Here is a 23,968-nt window from a genome sequence, read left to right as displayed (position 1 = left end):
CAAGCTATAATATAGATTAGCAGTGAGACTCTGACTTAGAATTTTAAAACTGAACCACAACTCGCCTGTGGAGATGTCCTGAACCCTGGCACTGGGCAGGCAGCACAGCCTTTGGGACTCGCGTTCTCGGCTGCAGAGAACAGTATCTATTATTCTAACTATACTATGATAAATGCAAAATATTGCAGACGCTAGAATCTGAAGCAAAAACAGAAAAATCCTGGAAAATCTCAGCAGGTCTGACAGCATCTGTGGAGAGAGAATAGAGCCAATGTTTCAAGTGTAGGTGACCTTTCATCATGCTTGTGGACTAAATGGGGCCGTTCTGGAAAGCAGGAATCCGGTCTGCATTTGGTTTCCCGAAAGCAGAGGAGACCACATCAAAAGCAGGAAATACAGTATCCTAAATTAAAAGAAATAAACAGTAAATTGCAGCTCACTTGGACGGTTAGCGGGTTACATTTCCTGCCCCCTCATTGAGGAGGGGCTGTTAGGTGGGGAGCAGTGTGTTGCAGAGGGGATGGTCCCTTTGGACTGTTGAAAGGGGAAGGAAAGCAGTCGGAGACAGTGAGTTTGTTTCCACACAAAAAGGCAGCAATTACCTGGCAGTTGCTCTGGCTCCATGAGTTCACCAGCTTCACATCTTGCCACAATGTCAAAGTTCATTCTGCCCTTCAAATCTGTGCTAGCTCTTTGTTAGTCTCATTCCTCCACTTGATCCTTCTAGTCATACAGATTTATTTCCCTCCTGTGCCCATCCAATTTCCTTGTGAATTTGTCGATGGTTTTCACTTCAACCACCCTCGTGAGCAATGAGTTCCAGCTCATATTCAAATACCATCAGCTAATGGGATTTTCATAGTAACTTCATTGCAGTGTTAATGTAAGCGTACTTAGTGACACAAATATATAAACTAAAAAAAACTAATGAACAGTGTACTTTATCTAAACATGTCATAATCTTGTATACCTCTATCAAATCGCCCCTTAATCTATTTTACTCCAAGTGGAACCCCAGCTTCTCCAAGATGCTCACATTTGTGAGCACATCTGTCACTCCACCTGACAAAGGAGCAGCGCTCCGAAAGCTAGTGGCATTTGCTACCAAGTAAACCTGTTGGACTTTAACCTGGTGTTGTTAGACTTACAAGGTTCTGTATAACGGCCCTGCTTTTGTACTCCAGATCTCTGTATGAAGCCCAAGGTCCTATTTACCAGTTACTCCCAATATGTCCTGCCACCTTCAAAGATCTATACACGTGCTCCCAGGCCCCTCTGTCCCTGCACACGCTTTAGAAGTGTACCCTCATTAAACTTCAAAACATTCAAAACTCTACTGCACTTAATCTCGGTCACTTCATCCAAATGGTCCATCTCCCAGTGCTCACTGACCTCCTCTTGGGCTCCTGCTTAAGTAGTGCCCCAATTTTAAGATCTTTATTCTTGTTTTCTAATTTCTCAGCCCCTCCCTATGTGTGAGATTTCCACCAACATTTCTATCCCTTCGATTCTGTCCTCTTGATTTCAATGGGTTCACCATTAGTGGCTGTACCTTCAGTGCTCTAGGCTCTAGAAGCTCCCCCCGCCCCTATATCTCTTTGAGCAAGCTTGTGGTTATGTTCCCTGACATGTAGTCTGATACTATAATAACTCCATGTGCAACTCCTTGTGATATTTTACTACTTTAAAGCCACTGTCTAAATGCAACAAAACAGGAGCAGCTCAGAGAAGATTCCCAGCCAGTGTTTACTAAACCTGAAAGTTGCTTAAAATATTTGAGGATCATGAATCATATCTCAGCTTCTCAACCTTTGGTTGTTTTATCAGTTGTTTGGGGGCACAGCCAAAGAGTTTCTGCCGTGTGTTTTCAATAGATGAGATTGTGGCTCACGGTGAAATGCAATCACTGCCTCCAGTCTATTCGGGGTTGCTTATCAACCTCACCATTAGCAATTTTATTGCAAAAGAATGTGATTTCTCCCTCCCTACTCCAGCCTAGAAAAACATTGAAGCTGTGTGGAAAACAAGAACCTGGAGACTGCACAGATTATTTCAGCAAGTCGTTTAGTGCTTCTAACCATCCCTAGAGCCAGGCAGCATTTCATTTCGCTCTGAAGCTGTTCTGAGCTGGACCAGGTTTCCAGGATGATAGACACATCTGGTGATCCTGCTGGCACTCGGTCACCCAGCAGTAAAACGGAGGCAAACTCTGGCCAGGGCACGGGGATCATGCTAGGCAGCAGTGGTTTCTTGCAAGGTAAATGGGGACGCAGCAAATGCAGATTTCCATATGACCCATCTCACCCATAGGTGAGGCATTTACAATGGGACCGGGCCATTCAGCCCCTTGAGAATAATCTGCCATTCAGTGCGATTGATTGATCAGTGTCCCCAGTAACTCAGTGTTCCAGATCTCCTTTACCTCGATGTGCTTAGAATGTAAAGGAGAGGAAGAGGCCATAGAGAAATTAGGTGGCACTTTGGCACAGTGGTTAGCACTGCTGTCTTACAGCGCAAGGTACCCGGGTTCAATTCCGGGTGACTGTCTGTGTGGAGTTTGCACATTCTCCCTGTGTCTACGTGGGTTTCCTCCAGGTGCTCCAGCTTCCCCCCCTTAGTCCAAAGATGTGCGGATTAGGTTGATTGACCATGCTAAATTAACTCGTGTCAGGGGATTAGCAGGGTAATATGTGGGGTTATGGGAATAGGGCCTGGGTGGGATTGTGGTCAATGTAGACTCGATGGGCTGAATGGTCTCCTTTTGCACTGTAAGAATTCTATGAAAGTCCTTCTATTCTATGAAAGTTAATGTTTCAGTTCTTGGTCAGACCCTGTCTGCATTCAATTCTAATATATCTCAGGAAGGATACAACATAGCAGAGTCTTGAATGTAACTTAGGCTGAGAGGTTTAGATTATGAGGAAAATGTATTCCCTTGAGTTTAGAAAATTGAACAGTCTAATTGAGGTGTTTAAGATGTCAAATGGATTTAATAGGGGAAATCCACAACAAAAGGCCTTAAATTCAGAGTTACAGCCTGGACAGTTTGTAGTGTAATTGGGTTGTGATTTTTCTCAAGTGGAGTGGAAATGTGGGAGAGAACCCCTTACTCTGAAAGTTTGTGGATGTTTTTATGTTTGTGGGCCAACTGAACATTTCAAGAGTTTTTTTTTAAAAAATTAATTCATTGGATGTCGGTGTCACTAGCAAGGCCAATATTTATTGCCCATCCCTAATTGCCCTTGAGCAGGTGGTGGTGAGCTGCCTTCCTGAACCGGTGTAGGTACACCCACAGTGCTAGGGAGGGAGTTCCAGCATTTAACTCAGTGCGGCACGGTAGCGCAGTGGTTAGCACTGCTGCTTCACAGCTCCAGGGTCCCGGTTCAATCCCCGGCTCGGGTCACTGTCTGTGTGGAGTTTGCACATTCTCCTCGTGTCTGCGTGGGTTTCCTCCGGGTGCTCCGGTTTCCTCCCACAGTCCAAAGATGTGCGGGTTAGGTTCATTGGCCAGGTTAAAAATTGCCCCTTAGAATCCTAAGATGTGTAGGTTAGAGGGATTAGCGGGTAAATATGTGGGGGTAGGATCTGGGTGGGATTGTGGTCGGTGCAGACTCGATGGGCCGAATGGCCTCCTTCTGCACTGTAGGGTTTCTATGATTTCTATGATTGATGGTGAAGGAATGATGATATAGTTCTAAATCAGGTAATCCCATTGACTGCCACAGGATGTAATTAGATTCTCTCTTGGAAGGGTGACGTTGTCCAACACTTGTATGGCACGTATGTTACTTGCCACTTACCAGCCCAAGTCTGAATGTTGTCCATATCTGCCATGAGGATCTCTTGCCTTGATACTCAGATGATTAACCTCTAACAAATGCGACAATCTTCCTTTGTGCTAGGTATGACTTCAAGTGCTGGAGAGTTTTTCCATAATTTTCATTAATTTCAGTTTTACTACCACTCCTTGGTGCCACACTTGGCCTTGACATTAAGAGTAGTCCTTCTCCCCTTGTTTTGCCTCTTGAATTCAATCCTTCTGCCCAGGTTTGAACCAAATCTGTAATGAGGTGTGGCACTGAATGTTCCTAGTAAGAGTTTTAACAACACCAGGTTAAAGTCCAACAGGTTTATTTGGTAGTAAATACCATTAGCTTTCGGAGCGCTGCTCCTTCGTCAGATGGAGTGGAAATGTGCTCTCAAACAGGGCACAGAGACACAAAAATCAAGTTACAGAATACTGATTAGAATGCGAATCCCTACAGCCAGCCAGATCTTAAAGATGTTGGATTTATGTCACATTATCAGTAACCCCCACAGCTTGCCTCCTGGACTTGCAGGCTGTCCTGTCTGGAGACAATACACATCTCTTTAACCTGTGCTTAATGCTCCCTCCACCCACATTGTCTGTATCTTTAAGATCTGGCTGGCTGTAGGGATTCGCATTCTAATCCGTATTCTGTAACTTGATTTTTGTGTCTCTATGCCCTGTTTGAGAGCACATTTCCACTCCATCTGACGAGGGAGCAGCGCTCCGAAAGCTAATGGTATTTGCTACCAAATAAACCTGTTGGACTTTAACCTGGTGGTGTTAAAACTCTTACTGTGTTCACCCCAGTCCAACGCCGGCACCTTCACATAACTGAATGTTCCTAGCAGACTCCAAACTCAACATCTGGGAGTAGTTTCTTAGTGAGTTTGTGCCAGACTGCCCACTTCAGCTTCCAGCACTTTGAATGAGAGCAGACTTCAGGGGAGATGATTGGCCAGATTGGATTTGTCCTTCTCTTGTGGAGAGCACACAACTGGGCAATTGTAGCTAAATAGCTAATTCTTAGCACAAATATTCCACCACTAAAGCTGGGATACCTTTAGCATCCATAACCTTTGCTATATCCAGCTCCAACACTACTTTACTTTATCACATGGAGTGAATCGAATTGGCTGAAGACTGGCTTTTGTGATGATGGATCTTTGGGAGGACAGTTAGATCAGCCTCTTGGCACTTCTGGTCAGAGATGGTTGTGAAAAGCTCAGCTTTGCCTTTTACACTTATGCCAGATTTCCTTCCCTAAGCACATTAGTGAACCAAATAGATGTTTTACGACAATCCAGTTACTCCATTGGTGATGCTAGCTTTTTATTCCAGATTTAAGTAACAAAATTAAATTCCTCAGTGACTCATGTCTCTGGATCATTGGTCGAGGCCTCAGGATTACGAGGCCAGTCACAAAACCACAATATTGCATTACCCCAGATGCATGGACTTTTGTTTGGTATCGAGGTTAGGTTTGTAGTCAACATGGAGAGGAGACTCAAGGAGCTGAAAAGCAGACTCTGGCTCCTATGTTCCAATCTGCAGTCATGCCCAATATCATGAGGTTTGATTAAAATAAAAGCAAAATGCTGTAGATGGTGGAAATCTGCAATAATGTTCCAAAGTAGTGTCATATTGGAGTGGAAATGTTAACTCTGTTTTTCTCCATGAAGCTGGCACACCTGAGTTTATCCAGCACTTTCTGTTTTATTTCTCGAGATTTGATGTGTTTGATATGACTTGAATTGGTTGGAACCCTGGATTATTGACTATTTCCCGTAAATGGCTTTTATATTTTGTTGTAAATACCTTGTCTACCCTGTCCTGCTCAAGCTTTGCATCAAGTACTTCCTGTTGTCTCTGTTGTCTTGATAACTCAAGTCAGACAGAGCAGGCTTGATGGGCTGAATGGCCTCCTTCTGTGCCTATGTATTATGGTCGATACTCCTGCCTTCCTCCATCACCCCCTTAATTTCCAAATTCCTCAAAGATATAAATCTTGTGGAACATCTCATTAGGCCTGTGATTTCTCCCCTCACTGAGCTTCAGATTTCAGTAGTGCCACTGTATATAGCTCCTGGGATAGGGTGGGAGTAACATTATCCTTCCCGTCCCCTGTTGTTAGACATGGCCTCAGATATTTGAATTGGAAGTAAGTACGTTGTTGAGTGGAGTCATTTAATTAAAGATAGACTGACCTACATTTGTACAGCACCTTTTGAGACCTCAGTACATCCCAAAATGCTTTATAGTCAGTGGAGCACAGTTACTATGGCAATAACTTTTGTTGTTTCTGTATGCACAGTTTGCTTGTGATCCAGTGCATTGTTAACAATATAGAGAAAAATCATTTAAACTAATGTCACTTTAAAGTTCTGTCAGTGTTTCATGTGCGATCTCTTCATTCATCCTTCACTGTGCTCTTGGTGTGTTGATCTGCTGCTGCCTTTGGGCTCATGCTGTGTTTTCTGTACTCTGCAGGCACCTCTCTGGGCTTACCTCGCCTGTGCACTGGGCCTGTTTATTTACCAGACACTCGATGCTATAGATGGGAAGCAGGCTAGAAGAACCAATAGCAGTAGTCCTCTTGGAGAGCTATTTGACCATGGCTGTGATTCACTTTCCACAGGTAGGAGGAATTCACTTATTTTTACTTAATATAATCTTTTGTGTGTTATAAGCAGTGCCTTATGAGAACACAGAGGGCCCAATACTAGAATGGAGTAGAAAGCAAATCAAGGGATTCAACTGAGGCCTCCTATTCAAGCTTTGTGAAATAAGGTGCCTTCACTGCTACTGAGGAGGATGTGATGCCCCATGCAATTGCATTCTGCCAAACTTTCTTTCATTAACAGTGGGGATGAACAGGAACATGTAGGAATAGAAGCAGATGTAGACCATTCTGCCCTTCGAGCCTGCTCCGCCATTCATTTTGATCATCAAATTCAATACTCTGATCCCATCTTCCTCCCATATATCCCCCTTTAGCCCCAACAGCTACACTGAATTTCTTCTTGAAATCAGTCAATGTTTTGGCTTCATCTATTTTCTGTGGCAGTGATTTGCACAGTTTCACACTCTGGGTGAAGAAATACCTCCTCACCTCAGTCTTAAAGGGTTTATCCCTTATCCTCAAACTATGACCCCTCGCTCTGGACTCCCCACCATCAGGAACATTCTTTCTGAATCTACCCTGTCTAATCCTGTTAGAATTTTATAAGTTTCTATGAGATTCCCTCACTCTTCTAAATTCCAATGAATGCAATCCTAACCAACTTTGGGCCCAATTTTACCATTGCAGATGCGAAAACGTGGTAAACTTGCGTGTGAGGCCATTAACACGATCTGTGCCCGTGCAGATGGCCACTTTACCGAAACCCAGGAATGGCGGCGATCCAATTCACGCCCAAAACGGGCACAACGGAGGTTAAATGCATTTGCATGCATTTCAATTGAATTAATGAACTGCCTGCCCAACTTTATCAGCATTTCCCCCTTTACCACCGCGTTCGTCGATCTGGAATCGCACCAAAATGAACCTGCTGAATAAAAGTCTGAATCGGGTGATCCAGCTGCTGAAGAGCGAGTTCAGCGCTTCCATTGGCTCTCTAACTCAGATCAGTGGTGGGGAGGAGGAGGGAGGCGGGTCAGATCATTCTCTGGTTGGGGGTGGGGAAGTGTCCTGGTGTGTGAATCATAAAAGGTTAGTATGCAGGTACAGCATTTAATTAGGAAAACTAATAGAATGTTATCACTTATTGCGAGGGGAATTGAATACAACAGTAGAGAGGTTATGTTTTAGTTGTTGAGAGCATTAGTGAGGCCACATCTGGAGTGCTGTGTACATGCTTAAGGAAGGGTGTAAATGTGTTGGAAGCTGTTTAGAGAAAGTTTACTAGCTAATGCCTGGATTGGGTGGGTTGCCTTGTAATGAAAGGTTGGACTGGCTAAGCTTGTATCTGCTGGAGTTTAGAATAAGATGCAACTTGAATGAAGTCTTTAACGATGGATGTGAAGATTATGTTTCCTCTTGTGGGAGAATCTGGTACTAGGAGTCACCCATTTAGGACAGAGTGTTGCGAGCATAGACGCTCAAAAGGCAGTGGAAGCAGAATCTTTGAATAGTTTTAAGGCAGAGTTGGATAGATTCTTGATTAACAAAGGGTGAAAGGTTATCGAATTGAGGTAGGAATGTGGGATTTAAGGTACAATCAGATCAGCCATGATTGCATTGAGTAGTGGAGCAGACTGTCCGGGCCAAGTGGCCTACTGCACCTAGTTTATATGTTTGTATGTATCAGTTTCCCCTAAATTGCATCTGGGCTATTGGTCTGACCACTCCACATTCTAACTAATCACTTGTCGTAAAGTTTCTCCTGAATTCCTTACTGGATTAATTAATGGCCATTTATTTTAATTCCTCGTAGCTTTAGATTCTCTTGACTAAAAACATCCTAGCCGGAATTCTCCCCCAAAAATTCTAAGTGTCGAATTCACGCTGGCTTTTCAGTGGGAGTTCAGAGAAGAATCTTCCACAGTCTGTGCACTGTAGAGGTCAATGTCATTAAAATTCAGTGCCGAGGCCACTGTGCACACGCCGATCTGTTAGCACCGAGATTGGTGCATGTGGAGGGGCCCTGCACTGTCAGCCTTCCGATTGCTGCCAGCCACACACACACACATTTCCCCCCCCCCACCCCCCCACCCCTACCCCTATTCTCGACTGCCCCTTAGCAGGCTGGACCCCTCCCCCGCCCTGCTCGTTCGCCTCCCTTCTTTGCCCACCGATCCTATCTGCAGAGTTGCAGTGGGAGCCCCACCCTCACCAATTGCCCCCTGCCTGATGGGCAGTGCCAGTGTATGCCTGGGATTTGCACTTTGGCCCTTGAGCAGTGCCAGGGGGCACAGGCTTACACTGCCAAAGTTCCAATGTCCAGGGGCACCGGCATCACCCTGCCATCCGATCCTCTGGGGGACCCTGAGTGACCCCTTCACTCCAGGGTCAGGCTGCTAGTTCCTCATTAGTGGGAGCTACTATGAACCTTGCTGGAGTGAAGCACTCTGACCAGGGGCGGGGGGAGGTGATGCTAGCAGGCCTGGAAACTTCACTCCTGGGCTCGCTAATCACATTTAAATGATATTAAAATAACCAATTAAATAACCTTGGCGCCTCACCGCTGATTTTCAGCATGGAGCTGATGTCACTGGAAATCCGGCACTCGGAGACACTAGTGGGGTGTAAACACATGTGCGAACCCCGCGAATCTCCCAGCCCATTGCACTAAAAAATTAGTAAGAAGTCTCACAACACCAGGTTAAAGTCCAACAGGTTTGTGAGACTTCTTACTGTGTTCACCCCAGTCCAACGCCGGCATCTCCACATCATGACTAAAAAATTAGCGCAGGGGTATGGGAGAATCACAGCCCCTTTCTCCATCCATCCTATCACAATTTTAAAGATCTCTATTCCGTCACCTCTCAGCCTTTTCTAAAAGAGCTTCAACTTCTACAGTCCTTCCTGAGACAACAGCAGAAGTTCGCAAGGCACTGTTGATCATTTTAAGGGATACATTCTGAGGCAATGCCCCCATTCAGCAAAGGGAAGATATCAACTACTTCCCTTTCATGTAGAATAAAATAATTGATTATCGGTACAATAGTAGGTCACCATGGATAATGACTGGGAGAATGCTGCCCAACCAACCTGTTCAAGTCCTTTAAGCAGCAACCCCAAATGGGCTGTGAAACGCTATGACTTATCAAAATGAGACTTTCATTTGACAAAGCTCTTCATGAAAGGGCATTAATGAAACGCAAAAGACGGTTGTTGGGAAATTGGCTGAAGGATAGAAACGAGGGGTCAGAAAAGTTCAGACTGGGCTACTTAAGTAATTGGTGTTGGGGCCACCCTGCTGTTTCAGATTTTCAAAATCTGAGAAATTGGTCAAAATTACACATTGTATCAAGCAGGGAGGGGCAGTAAAATCTGAGTTAGTAACTCAAATTACAGAGTAAGATGAATAAAATATACATGTGGGAAGAAGATGGGGAGATGAAATTTATTTCAGGCAAGAATGAAGTGCTGTACGAGGGGAGGAGAAATGAGGACCAGGCATACTGTGTGATATTGAAATAATCAAGGATGGGGTTGAGACACATGAGGGGCCTTGGAACATTGCCCGACCAATGCAACAACCAAAGAGAATTTATAAACCAGGAATACTGATCACACTGTGATGACCCATTTTAGCTCTCTGCCCAGTGCCGGTCAGGCCTGCGGGGCGGCCTCTGCCCAGTGCCGGTCAGGCCTGCGGGGCGGCCTCTGCCCAGTGCCGGTCAGGCCTGCGGGGCGGCCTCTGCCCAGTGCCGGTCAGGATCATTTCTCATTCTTCCAAATTCTAGGGAATATAATCCAAATCCACTTGATCTCTCCTCATACAATCCCTTCATCTCAGGAACCAGTCTACTGAACCTATGTTGCACTCCCTCCAGAGCAAGCATGCCCTTCTATAAGAAGGCCAAAACTGCACGCACTACTCCGTGTCACCTCACCAGTGCCCTACATAATTGTCGTAAGATTTCTTTACTCAAACCCCTCTAACAAAATTGAACTATTTGCTTTCCTGATTACTTGCTGTACCCTCTTAACTTTGTGACTCAGGTCCCTGTTTACATACATATAGAAATGTTTGCAATCTGTTTTTGTCTCTTGCTGGTCTACTTTCATTCTCTTTCCTCTTTCCTTCGCAATTTCTTGGTTCCCCTTTGCAGAGATCTAATATGCTCCCAATCCTCAGGCTTGCTAATCTTTTTGGCAACATTAGTACATTTATTTAATCTAATGATATCCTTAACTTTTTTGCCACAGTAGGATCACTTTTGCATGACTTAAAATAATGTATATTTGTTTTGAGTTACACATTAATTCTTTAAATGCTTGTCATTGTTTGTCTGCTCTCATACCTTTTAATCTAGCTTCCCAATTTACTTTAACTACATATAGTTTTCTTTGTTTAGATATAAGACTCTAGTTTTGGACTTGATCATTTTCAAGCTCTAACTCAGTATACAATTCTATCATATTATGGTGATTCTTCTTGCGAGGCCCCTTTCCCACCAGATTGTTAACTAACCTTTTCTCATTGCACAATACTCAATGCAAAATCCTGTGTTTTCCAGTTGGTTGCTCGATTATACTGATCTAGTAAACTATCTTGTATGCATTCCAGAAACTTGTCCTCCACATTATTACTGCAAAGGTGATGTACTTTGTCTACATGAAGATTCAAGCCCCCTGTGGTTATTATATTACCTTTACTACATGCACCTCTAATTTCCTGGTTTATACTCTTCCCTACACTGCAGCTATTGTTAATTGCAGATGACCACCTCTTATCAATCTTTTCTCTCTTATGCTGTGCCTTGGCTCCTTCTGAATTGATTCTTTTACTTGATCTTTTCCCCTCAACTCTCTTTGCCTTTTTTTGCCTATCTCATCTAAAGGTTAAGTAGCCCAACCTTGGTGACTTTGCAAATATGACTAATGACTATTGATCAAACCTATTAATTTCTATCTCTGCTATTAATCTAATTTGTAGCAAATGCCTCACTCATTCAGATTAATGTCTTTATAGCTTTGATTTTTTTATTTGTTTCCAAGATGTGACCTTCGTCGGCAATGCCTTAAACGCTGATGAGTCTGTTCGTGTTCTGTAGATAAACTCCAGCTTCTCTTTACATTCCTATCTTCGTACTGTGAAGCCCCTAATGTACCACATCAAGAAGGAGGGATATTCCCTATCCTCTGCCTAAGGGTTAGGGGAAAAAATGCCTGATTTCTTGACATAGATTGTGATATCCCTGGTGGCTGAATTGAATAGATTAATGATGAGCTAGAAGGTGTGATATTGTTTCTTGCTGCTCCGAGACAGGCTGGCAGACCTGACTTCATCCTAGATATCTTGCTCCTTAACTGTTTTTGAGGCTGCAGTGACTGAGGAAGATTATGCTGGACCATCTCCAGATGCAGAGGATGTGCTTTAATCCTTTTGGTCTATGTCCTTTCTGTATTGAGTGAATTCAATTCATTTCCATTCCAGTCTTTGTGGTTCTTGGAATCTGCATTGCTGTGCAGCTGGGCACAAACCCAGACTGGATGTTCTTCTGCTGCTTTGCTGGGGTCTTCATGTTCTACTGTGCACACTGGCAGACGTATGTCTCTGGGACTCTGCGCTTTGGGATGTGAGTATTAAATGGGTGCTGGGGAGATGGTGAAGCAAACTTTCTTCTAAAAGGATGAAGATCCACAAACACGCTCTCCCTGAGCTCCCTGAACACACAGGAAGGCTCGAGTGGAGCATGAGCTGGATGGGATGAATGGCTTATATCCTGTGTAACATTGTATATCTGACCTGTTCGTCTATCTCTGTGCAGGTATGTAAAACTCAGTTGTCTATTGATCTTTAGATGATCCATGATGTTCAAATACAAATGAGGTTCAGTACGGATGTGTAACCAGACACACTGGTCAGACCCCTACTTTTACTTTATTACAAAGAGCCCCAGTTTCAATTCCACTGTCTTTGTTTTTGACTCTGCTTCTGGTGGCGCCATTAATTAGAGTCAGTGTTATCCCTCAATGCTGTCAGTAACCTGACACCAAGAACTGGGACCCTCTAGCAGGGAGGTGAACTGCTTCACTGAGCAGAATTACTCTTGGAACTGCTTCTTTGCTGCTGGCTCTGTTTCTCTTGTTTATGGTGTTTCATTGTTTTATGATTCTCTAACTGACAGATTCGATGTTACAGAAGCTCAGCTCTGTATTGTAGTTGCACAAGTTGTGACAGTCATTGTGGGGCCTTCACTGTGGAATATTCCGGTAAACACCAGCCTTTTGGGTGACTGCATGTTGACTGTAACCAATCAGACTGCTGCTCTATCACACACCGTAGCCAATCAGTAACACCTTTCACCGCTTCAGACCCCCTAGATGCCCACACACCATTGATAATTAACCCTTGAAAGGGTTGCAGACAGTCTAGTGCAGGAACACATGGCTTTCACTAAAGTTGTGCTGCATCCAAATTCTTCAAATTGGTTAGGTGATGTGAAGCACCAAGTTAAATTCTTGGGGCTCTGAAGCTAAGTGTGTGTGTATGTGTGGGAGGTAGTCTAGAATTTTAGTAGTTTGTAAGGTACCTTTTTAAACTGTAGTACTACTCATGGTAGAGTCTTGTACCTAATCTCTGTCTCCCTTTGTCCTCTGGTGGTGATGAGCCCTTGCTGGGATATTATCTGTTCCTTAGCCCCCACCAGCATGCCAGTGCCTTACTTGACAGCCAGTCTTTGCAATGGGGTTAACATCAGCAGGTATTTCACTTCAAGAGGCAGAGCTCCAGCTGAGCCTGACTTATAAACACCCAGCTCCCCTCACCAAGCGCACACTTTCAGTAGAGATAGCTGGATAGCATTCTGGTGAAGGAGCCCTGGACCTCTTCCTCAGCCTAAAGGCACAGAGGCCAGTTACAATAAGGCTGTCCCTACCCCAAACTGATTGACTAACTTGGTGCAGATTGCCTCTTTGGCTGGAGGGGTGAGTCACTCTTAATGGTCAAAGAGACTTCATGCTGATGAATTGCGAATGGTGTGTTTGAGAGAGTGCAAAGCGGACTAATGGAGCGCGTTACTCTGTTGGTTTGGTGCATGATGGAGCTGCAGTTGCTTCGCTTGGGATGCACTAACTACCAATGAGTGGCTCTAATACTGATTTCTGCTTTTCTCACCCAATCAGAATTGATGTGACTGAAGTGCAAATCTTCATAATTACCCTGTTTTTATTGGCTGCGAGTGGAGGAACTGCATTTTGGGAATCAATGGTAATTAATAGCATAACTGAATTCTGAGCCTGTTTACCTTGGGGAAGGATGGGGAGTTGGGAGGGTAGTGGGGGCTTGTCTTGGGTGGAGACTGAACTGCTCCATTTTTCCTGGAGAGACTGTGGGATGTAAAGCTGGAGGTTGAGCAGCTGTGTCCATTGTTTTCCACCAGCTGATTTGCTTTCTCCTTTCACTGATGCACAGAAATTTACTCCAGATTCTTGGCTGAGTATGTGGCACTTAACTTTGAAGTTTTGCTCTGTTCAATACAATGGTGGGTTGTGATTCATTTTAGCCAGCTCCATTTTAAGTACTGTGTGATCTTTGAACAGCCTGTGTTTTCAACTTTGCACAGTTCTCTCAATTCTTAAAGCACTGGGCCCGTGTATCTGATTCCTCGTAGGGAAAGCAGGGATAAACCAAGATAGTTCATAGGTCCACCTAGACTCTGCTTGAACTATGATCTGAGTGGCATCCTGATTCAGCAGAGTCCAGATTCTTCTGCAATCTGGCTAAAACCATTTGTTTTGCTTGAAGTAATTTCAATTTGTTACGGTTACTGTTGCCGACCTCGCTGTATCAAGTCCATTAAACCTGGATCAACACAATACAAAGCTGACTGGCTTTAATGTGCAGTTCACTGAGGTGGTAATACTGAATGTTAGATTAAACTCTTCCCCCTCATGCACTGCCTACTTCACCAGTATAACACACTTCAGTTTTCTAAATCTGAAAACAACATCAACAATTTGCAATGTAATAAAATATCCCAAGGTGCTTTGCTGTCTTACCAGACAATTTGACAGAGCTAAGTAAGGAGGCTTAAAGACAAAGGGGTTAGTATCATCTCAGCTGCTGCTGCTTTAATCTTCCCTCCATCATAAGATCAGAAGTGGGGATGTCTGCTGATGATTGCACAATGTTCAGTACCATTCGCAATTCCTCAGAGACTGAAGCAGTCCGTGCTGTATGCAAGGAAACCTGGACAACATACAGACTTCAACTCAGGTGGCAGGTAACTTCTGTGCAGTGTAAATACATGGCAGTAGCCATCTCCAAGAGAGTGTCCAACCATCCCTCTTTTCATTGGCATTATCATGAATTAGTTTCCCCACAATCAGCATCCTGGGGGTTACTGTTAACCAGAGATAAAATTAGATCAGTCACGTAAACATTGTAGCTGCAAGAGCAGGTCAAAGGCTGGGAATTATACAGCATGTAACTCGCCACTTGACAACCCCCCCCCCCCCCCCCCCCAAACCCCAGACCGCCTCTACCATTTCTACAGGACAGAAGTCAAGAGTGTGATGGAACACTACTTGCCTGGATGAATGCAGTGCAGCTCCAACAACAATCAAGAATCTTGGTGCCATCCATAACAAAGCAACGTCCACCTGTTTCTATCCACTGGTTTAAACATTCACTTCCTCCCTCATCAGCACACTTGCAGCAGTATGTACCAAAAGGAAGATGCACTGTAACAGTTCACCAAACCTCCTTTTGACGGCAACTTCTAAACTTGTAACGCCTGCCACCTAGACAGACAAGGGCAATGGGCATATGGGAATACACGGCAAGTTTGCCTCCAAGACACACGCCTTCCTGAACTGAAAATATATTTTCATTCCTTCAACTTCACTGGGTCTCTTCCCTACCAGCACTGTGGGATTAGCTTCACACTGACTGCAACGGTTCTGGAAGGCAGCTCACCACCACTTCCTGAGGGCAATTAGGGATGAGCGATAAATGCTGGAGAGGGGGATTGCTTGTTGGTTAAATGAGGGTGGATTTTCTTCTTTGGCCCCTGTGGGGTACCAAAGGTATGCTGTGTGTATATGGTGAGGATTGTTCATTATCCCTGACGCTGGCCAGTTCCAAATGTAATAAGAAAAATGAGGGGAAAGCAGGAAATTTCAAAGCTGTTAGTATGGTAGCTGTTGTGGGGAAATAATTGGAATCTCAAAGGACAGAGTGATTGAGCACTTAAAAAGAAAATTGAGCTGATTATAGAAAGAGCCAACATGGGCTTATAAAAGGGTGGTTATAGAAGACATTTGATAAGGTTTCACATCAGAGACTGTCGGCTGAAATGAAATCTCAGGATTGAAGGCAAATTATTGACCTAGTTAGGAGATTGATTAGGTGATGGAAGATGGAGTAAAGATAATGGAGGTATACTCAAACTTGCAAGATGATCCATGTTGAGGCTTCATCTACTTGCTGTTTATTAATTTGGGAGTCTAAAATTAGAGGGCATAGGTGAGAGGGGAGAGATACAAAAGAGTCAGGGGGCAGTTTTGCACAAAAGGTGAGAGTTTGGAACAAGCTACCAGAGGTGGTGGTAGAGGTGGGTACAATTTTGTCTTATAAAAAGCATTTACATGGGTAAGATTGGTAGAGGGATGGGCCAAATGTGGGCAATTGCGACTAGCTTAATGGTAAAAACTGGGTGGCGTGGACAAGTTGGGCCAAAGGGCCTGTTTCCATGCTGTAAACCTCTGACTAACTCTATGGAGTATAAAATTCCATGAGATATTGATAAATAAAGTAAGTGCACAAAACTCTGGCAAATGGATTTGAACAGAGGTAATTGTTCAATTATTAATTTTGCACTAAAATAATATGCGAGTATTCTTTAGTGAAAAGTTAGGAATCGGGGAGGACCAGAGATTGTGGTCCCTGTGCACAGATCACTAAAATGTAGTGATTGGGTAAATGAATAATCAAAAATGACCTCTTTATAGAAGCCTAGAATATAAAGGGGAGAAAGGTTGTTCCAATCATACAAAGACCTGGGTAGGCCATCTCTGAAGTTAGTGTGGACAGTTCCCAGCACCTTCTCTAAGAAAGAGCGGAAGAATGTGGAGTACAACCACAAATAGCAGTAGGTACTCCTCTATCCATCTCCAGATTTAAATGTTTTAGTAGCTTTGAGTATTCAGGGGTATGGGCCAAGGTGGGTAGATGCTCTTATACAGGTTAGCCCTGATCTCATTGAATGGTGGGATGGTCAAAAGGGGTTGAATAGCCTCCTCATTACCTATTCCTATATTTTGATTACTTGCATTTTTCCACCAGAGGAATTGCTGCTGTGCAGAGGGCAAATTTCCAGCATCTCCTGGATGAGCAATTGTATCTTGGATGGTGAGAGACCCAACTGTGAAGCCACGCAAAGTACTAATGAAAATCCGATTTCAGTAAGATCTGCCTGTCCCTGTGCAGATCAGCTGGGTCCGAGACCGCTGCTTCTAACTGGGGCATGTTGTCTTGTAGAAACCACTTCATGAGGGCCTGCTGTTTCCAAACTGATTCCACCACTAAATGGGTGGTACAATACATCATTGTATACAATTCAGTTCATCTTGGGTCTGTGTCATCTGTAGATTGAAGTGCACTGAGGTCAACCTCCTCATTCCCATCTGTTAGACTCTGAAGGAAATCCATCTATGGATGTTGCAGCATAAGCTGCAGCATTGATTGCACTGAGAGCTCTCTCTCACCTATCTGAATAGCATAAAACCAACTCCACATCTTGGTTATCCAAGGCCCCACAATTCTGGGTCGAGCAATGTCCAGGTGGTTTGTGCCATTTACCCTGCTACCTCTGTGACTTGCAGAACTGAAACAGTGCTGCAAGTGCTAATCAGTGTGCCAACAATTCCTGATTCTGAATTGTTTGGTTAAGATGCATTCTCTCAATCCACTCTGGTTACATTTTTAAAACGAGTCCCAGTTAAAGGTTATAATGGGGAATTATCAGTATTCCTTCATCAGATGAGCCTCAGCAGGTTAGTCCTGGCAGCTGGACTTTTTCTTCTCTGATAGGGGTCCTCTCTCTTCCCTGACACCCTACCTTAATACTGTTCACTGGTGTGTGGAGGATGCCTCAAGCCAGACAGCTTTATGGGGGCAATCTTCATGAAGCAATAGAAAATTTCCTTCACCTACTTCAATGCGCATCTCCTTGCACCCTTCTGTTTGAATGGAAGTTTTTGATGAAGTACGCTAAATGGATGTCTGGATGCAGGATTGTCCAATTCTGAAGACAAACTGGAGAAATGGGGTTTTGCAATCTAGAATAAGAGCCAACCAGGAGGTGCTGTTATGGAGCAGATGTGGGTAATGGAAAAGCTAACATGGAATATTATTTTACTGAGAGTTAGACAGGAGAAGGGATATGAGTTTAAGTTTGTAAAAGGCAATTTTAGGACTAATATTGGGGAAATTATTCTTCACACAAATTAATCAATCTGAGTAGTGGAGGCCAAAACTCTGAACCCACTCGAGAGCTTAGATGCCACATTCAGGGAAAGAAACTATTGGACCTTGGGCCAAGATGGTCTGATGGGCCTTCTCACCATATTTTTCTTCTGCAGTTTGAGCAGTGAATTCCAGATGCTTTCTTTCATTCTTATTTTCTCTTTAATTATTTTTCCCTGCAAAGATCCCAGTGTTGGAAATACAAGTTAAAATCGTGCCTGCTCTACTTGTGGTAGCAGGTGGCATCTTCTCCTGCACTAACTACTTCACGGTCATCTTCACTGGTGGTGTTGGCAAGAATGGCTCCACCATAGCAGTAAGTAACTGTTTGCCTGGGGGGTGGGGGGATGTTGGGGGGATGTCAGGCCTGTGGGGGGGGGGGGGGAGGTGGGGGGATGGAAATTGGTTCATTAAGATGAATGGAGCTGAAATGGTGAGGGTGATAAATCACAGGTGACCCTGTTGGGGAGGGAATGAGGGGTGGTGGGCTTTGGGACAAAACAAAATTAAGGGGGGGGCGGGGGGGGGGGGGGGGGAAGTCAAGATCGAAGAGAGATGTCATAGTCTAAAGTTGTTGGACCAGAAGGCTGTAATGTGCCTAATCGGAAGATGAGTTGCTGTTCCTCCAGTTTGCGTTGAGCTTCACTGGAACATTGTAGCACGCTGAGGGTGGACATGTGAGCAAGAGGGCGAGTTGAAATGACAAGCTACAGGAAGGTCGGGTTCTTGCTTGTGGATTGAGCGAAGTTGTTTTGTAAAGCGGTCACCCAGTCAGTGTTTAGTCTGGGGGCAGGGTATCTGACTGGAGCACTGTTATGGTTACTCTAGATGTGGAGATGCCGGCGTTGGACTGGGGTAAACACAGTAAGAAGTTTAACAACACCAGGTTAAAGTCCAACAGGTTTATTTGGTAGCAAAAGCCAGAGTGTGGCTTTTGCTACCAAATAAACCTGTTGGACTTTAACCTGGTGTTGTTAAACTACTTACTATGGTTACTCTAGACAGGTAAGGAGGGCGTGCAATAATTGACACTGTTACTCATGTGTATCTTTGTGTTGATAGGGTACAAGTGTGCTGTCACCATTTCTGCACATTGGGGCAGTTATAACACTGGCATTGATGATCTACAAGAAATCTACCAGCCGACTCTTTGAGAATAATCCCTGCCTCTACATCCTCGCTTTTGGCTTTGTTTCTGCAAAAATAACCAATAAATTAGTGGTAAGTACTCTTTACTAGCTGCTCTCCTCCACCCATATAAATCCTGACCCCCTGTATTGGCAGTAATGCTATTACCTACCTGATCTGAAACCTGGAACCTCAGTGATTGCCATCCCAAGTATTAGCCTCATGGTCACCTGATAAAGCACACAGAGGAGGTTGATGTACATCTTTAATGCTGTTGTAGTATCATTAAGACCTAGATTTTGCAACTTTAAATCTCTCAACTGATTACAATAGGTGGTGATTGAATGTTGTGATATCTTAACAAACTATCTTTTGATGCTGGCCTATTTGAGCTTGGTTTGCCTCATGTATCGGGTGTGTCAGCAGCATCTCAGTTAGTCTCACACTCAATGAAGTCCGAAGAAGGTTGTGGGTTCAGAGACCACCCCAGAGACCTGAACATTTAATATAGGCTAACACTCCAGTGCAGTATTTAGCAGAGTTGAAATTTTCCACTATTTTCAACGATCTTCCCACCATAGAATATGGCAAAGATCGCATGACCTGACCAATATTTATCCCTCAACCAACATATCTATTATCCCATTGCTTTTGGTGGGAGCTTGCACAAATTGGTGGCTGCATTTCCTAAACTGGTAAATGTACTTCATTGTAAAGTACTTTGGGGAATGCTGTGAGGGGACTGCAGCTGCTGAATTTGCACCACAGCATTTGTAGCAGACATCCTGAGAGCTTGAAAGGTTCTGTATGTCTGCAAGTTTTTTTTTTACACGTGTTAATCTAATGATGGATCTTGGAACCAGTGCAAATTATTTTTGAAGCAGTTGCAGGTAGAGTGAATAGATTTTCTCTTCTGGTTACAGGTGGCCCATATGACAAAAAGTGAGATGCATTTGCAGGACACAGCCTTTGTGGGCCCGGGGCTCCTCTTCCTGGACCAATACTTCAACAGCTTTATAAACGAGTACTTGGTGCTCTGGATTGCTTTAGTAAGTAGAGAGCAGCAGTGTTATTAACCCATGTCTTGCCTAAACCCAAGTTTAAGTTATTACTTTCAGATGTTTTTACACTGGCCATGGATCAAATCATTAACTAGAACCACTAGTTAATTGATAGCTGCAATTTTCTGATCACTAGCTACCTAAAAGATAGGCATTTGTTGGTGTGGATTGAAAGCTGGCTAATGTTTATTGACAGCTATCTGTAGATCTGCTGACAGGTGCTTTCCACATAAATTCGATAAGGAATCAGAGCTCGAATAACAATGGGAAAGAATGTGCTGCTCAATTCAGGAATAAGTAGAGGTGTTAAGAAAAGAATTATCAAGACTTGGAGTGTCTTGTTCAAATGTGAACCTTGAGAAAAGCAGGACATCCAAAGAAAAGTTGTGAAATGTGGTTTTGGCAAATTATAGAAACCCTACAGTGCAGAAGGAGTGCATTCAGCCCACTGACAACAACCCTACCCAGGCCCTTTCCCCATCACCCATATATTTACCGTGCTAATCCCCCTGACACAACCTACCATGGCCAGTCCACCCAACCTGCACATCTTTGGACTGTGGGAGGAAACCGGAACATCCAGAGGAAATTCGTGCAGACACGGGAAGAATGTGCAAACCCCACACAGACATCCACCCAAGGCCGGAACTGAACCTGGGCCTCTGCGGATGTGCTGGAGCAAGTCAGGTGGAGGGAGTGAGGGAAGCAGAGTGAGAGGCAGAACAAGTGCCAAGTCGGGAATTTGGTGCAGACACGAATTCAGTGCAGTCTCCAGTAACTGGTGAATGTTCTTTAGTCTCCATGCTAGGAGACTTGCTATTACTTTAGTAGCTAATTAACTAATGAAATAAAGAAGTTTGGACAGCCATGGCAGAGATAGTGGAATGCCTTTATTGCAGCATGTGGGGAATCTGGAATGCAGGGCAGTCCCAGTCCGCCATATCTGCACCTTGAGAAACTTTGGCTCAGAGTTGCAAACATTGTTGGGCATCAGGGAGGGGGAAGAGTTATTTGGATATTTTTTCCAGGAGGCAGTCACACCCCTTCCCTGAAGTAAACATTACTGTTGGCCAGTGGGCAGGGACAGGAGGTTGTGACTGAGTCAGGCAAGCATGGATCTGGAGCCTTCAACTTTACCCAACAGGTATGAGGTAATTGCTCATCTAATGTGGCATCATGGCATAAAATGCCATTAAGAGTTGGTGGGCAGAGTGGAAAGGATAGTGACAGGAGACAGTATAATCTCTTTGCAGCTGTGCCCAGGAGCTCCGAATGTTGTGTTGCCCGCCCAGTGCTAGGGTTCAAGACTTCGTTTCGCGGCTTGGAGGGAGTGGGAGAGGATCCTGTTGTTAAACCATTAACTTAGACAAAAACAGAGTTATGTATACAAGTTTGTTGGCAATACAAGCTGGATGGAAATGGGAGCTGTGAGGAGGACAGTGCAAAGAGATAGAGACGTTTATTGACTGGACAGCAAGGTAGCAGTTGGAGCGTAATGTGCGGAATAGAGGTTATTCATTTTGGTTTTAAGAATAGAAAAGCAAACTTTTAAAAAGACATCTGAACATCACTTACTGGAGTGAACTTCTTCAATGAACAATAATTAACATGCAGATAGAACAATGGCATTTTGTCTCTTATTGCAAACAGACAAGGTCCTGGTAATGGGGACGTTGCTGTAACAGGGCCCCGGTGATGGGCATGTTGCTGTAACGGCCCCGGGCCCAGTGATGTGGATGTTGCTGTCACAGGGCCCCGGTGATGGGGATTTAATTTGATTTATTATTGTCACATGTATTAGCATAGAGTGAAAAGTATTGTTTCTTGCGCGCTATACAAACAAAGCATACTGTTCATAGAGAAGGAAAGGAGAGAGTGCAGAATGTAGTGTTACAGTCATAGCTAGGGTGTAGAGAAAGATCAACTTAATGTAAGGTAGGTCCATTCAAAGGTCTGACAGCAGCAGGGAAGAAGCTGTTCTCGAGTCGGTCGGTACGTGACCTCAGACTTTTGTATCTTTTTCCCAAGGAAGAAGGTGGAAGAGAGAATGTCTGGGGTGCGTGGGGTCCTTAATTATGTTGACTGCTTTGCAGAGGCAGCGGGAAATGTAGACAGTGTCAATGGATGGGAGGCTGGTTTGCGTGATGGATTGGGCTACATTCACGACCTTGTAGTTCCTTGCAGTCTTGGGCAGAGCAAGAGCCATACCAAGCTGCTACAACCAGAAAGAATGCTTTTTATGCTGCATCTGTAAAAGTTGGTGAGAGTCGCAGCTGACATGCCAAATTTCCTTAGTCTTCTGAGAAAGTAGGGCCCCGGCGATGGGCATGTTGCTGTGGCAGGGCCCCGGCGATGGGCATGTTGCTGTGGCAGGGCCCCGGCGATGGGCATGTTGCTGTGGCAGGGCCCCGGCGATGGGCATGTTGCTGTGGCAGGGCCCCGGCGATGGGCATGTTGCTGTGGCAGGGCCCCGGCGATGGGCATGTTGCTGTGGCAGGGCCCCGGCGATGGGCATGTTGCTGTGGCAGGGCCCCGGCGATGGGCATGTTGCTGTGGCAGGGCCCCGGCGATGGGCATGTTGCTGTGGCAGGGCCCCGGCGCCTGCTGATTGGCCGGTAATAGGGCTCTGGGTTAGTAATTGAGACATGTAAAAATGAAACTTTATGTTCCATCCGGTATCTCCCAAACCTGTTGACCCTGAGAAGGCCTCCTTAGCAAAATCCGGAGGTTTGTGTCAACATTCTGGGAGCTGTGTCTCAGACCAAGCAATCAGTAGACTCAATAGACCCTTACAGATCATGCCCCAGCCATCAACATTACCATCCCTGGGTATGTCCTGTCCCACAAGCAGAATTGGCAGCACAGAGGTAGGTACTCAGGAGGGATTTGCCCTGAGAGTTCTCGACATCTGTTCCAGCTCCAATGAAGTCTCATGGCATCAGGTCAAACATGGGCATGTAAATCTGTTGATTATCATGTAACCATGGCAAATTGCCCAGGTATGTCCTATGCACAAGGAACGGGACAAATTCAACCCAGCCAATTACTCCAATCTACTCTTGCTAGACAGTCATCAATCGTGCTAGCAAGTAAACGTGCAAAGCAATAACCTGCTCACGGACTGGGTTTCACCAGATCACGCAGCTCCTGATCTCATTCCAGCCTTGGCTCAAACGTGGACCAAAGAGCTGAATGCCAGATGTGAGGTGAAAGTGACTGCTCTTGACATTAAGGTAGCATTTAATCGAATGTGGCATCAGGAGGCACTATCAAAACTGGAGTCAATGGCAATCAGGGGAAAACCCCTCCACATTTACTAAGAGGCGGCACGGTAGCACAGTGGTTAGCACTGCTGCTTCACAGCTCCAGGGACCTGGGTTCGATTCCCGGCTTGGGTCACTGTCTGTGTGGAGTTTGCACATTCTCCTCGTGTCTGCGTGGGTTTCCCCCCTCAGTCCAAAGATGTGCGGGTTAGGTTGATTGGCCATGCTAAAATTGCCCCTTAGTGTCCTGAGATGCGTAGATTAGAGGGATTAGCGGGTAAAATATGCAGTGATATGGGGGTAGGGCCTGGGTGGGATTATGGTCGGTGCAGACTCGATGGGCCGAATGGCCTCTTTCTGTACTGTAGGGTTTCTATGATTCTATGAAGTGGAAGATCTAGTGTCGAGGAGCGGTAAGCCCGAAACACTACATTAGTGTTTTCCTCCCTCTAACCAAAAAAAAAGGGCACTATGAGAAGGTAAAAGTGAAGGTAAGAGTTTTATAAATTTTCTTAATTGGTGCTAGAAATGTCGGTCAGTGAGGTTAAGTGCTGCACCTGTGAG

The 23,968-nt window shown here is 44.7% G+C and overlaps 1 protein-coding gene across 2 annotated transcripts in view; it reads left to right on the top strand.

Annotated features, from left to right (window-relative positions):
• The window catches only part of LOC144511909 (choline/ethanolaminephosphotransferase 1-like), a 39,903-nt gene that overhangs the window by 3,948 nt on the left and 11,987 nt on the right, over positions 1-23,968 (top strand). The window contains exons 2-7 of one of the 2 annotated variants that reach the window (XM_078242365.1): positions 6,299-6,446; positions 11,917-12,058; positions 13,608-13,692; positions 18,137-18,268; positions 19,015-19,173; positions 20,004-20,129. In XM_078242365.1, the coding sequence (XP_078098491.1) occupies positions 6,299-6,446; positions 11,917-12,058; positions 13,608-13,692; positions 18,137-18,268; positions 19,015-19,173; positions 20,004-20,129 (792 nt within the window). Of the gene's footprint in view, positions 1-6,298; positions 6,447-11,916; positions 12,059-12,610; positions 12,696-13,607; positions 13,693-18,136; positions 18,269-19,014; positions 19,174-20,003; positions 20,130-23,968 lie in introns of both variants that reach the window. The other variant, XM_078242363.1, reaches the window with a different exon arrangement.

This window comes from Mustelus asterias, chromosome 25 (assembly GCF_964213995.1).
Source record: "Mustelus asterias chromosome 25, sMusAst1.hap1.1, whole genome shotgun sequence".
In the NCBI taxonomy this organism is placed as follows: domain Eukaryota; kingdom Metazoa; phylum Chordata; class Chondrichthyes; order Carcharhiniformes; family Triakidae; genus Mustelus; species Mustelus asterias.
The sequence above is the reverse complement of the archived record's forward strand: the minus strand, read 5'-3'. Positions and strand labels throughout refer to the sequence as shown.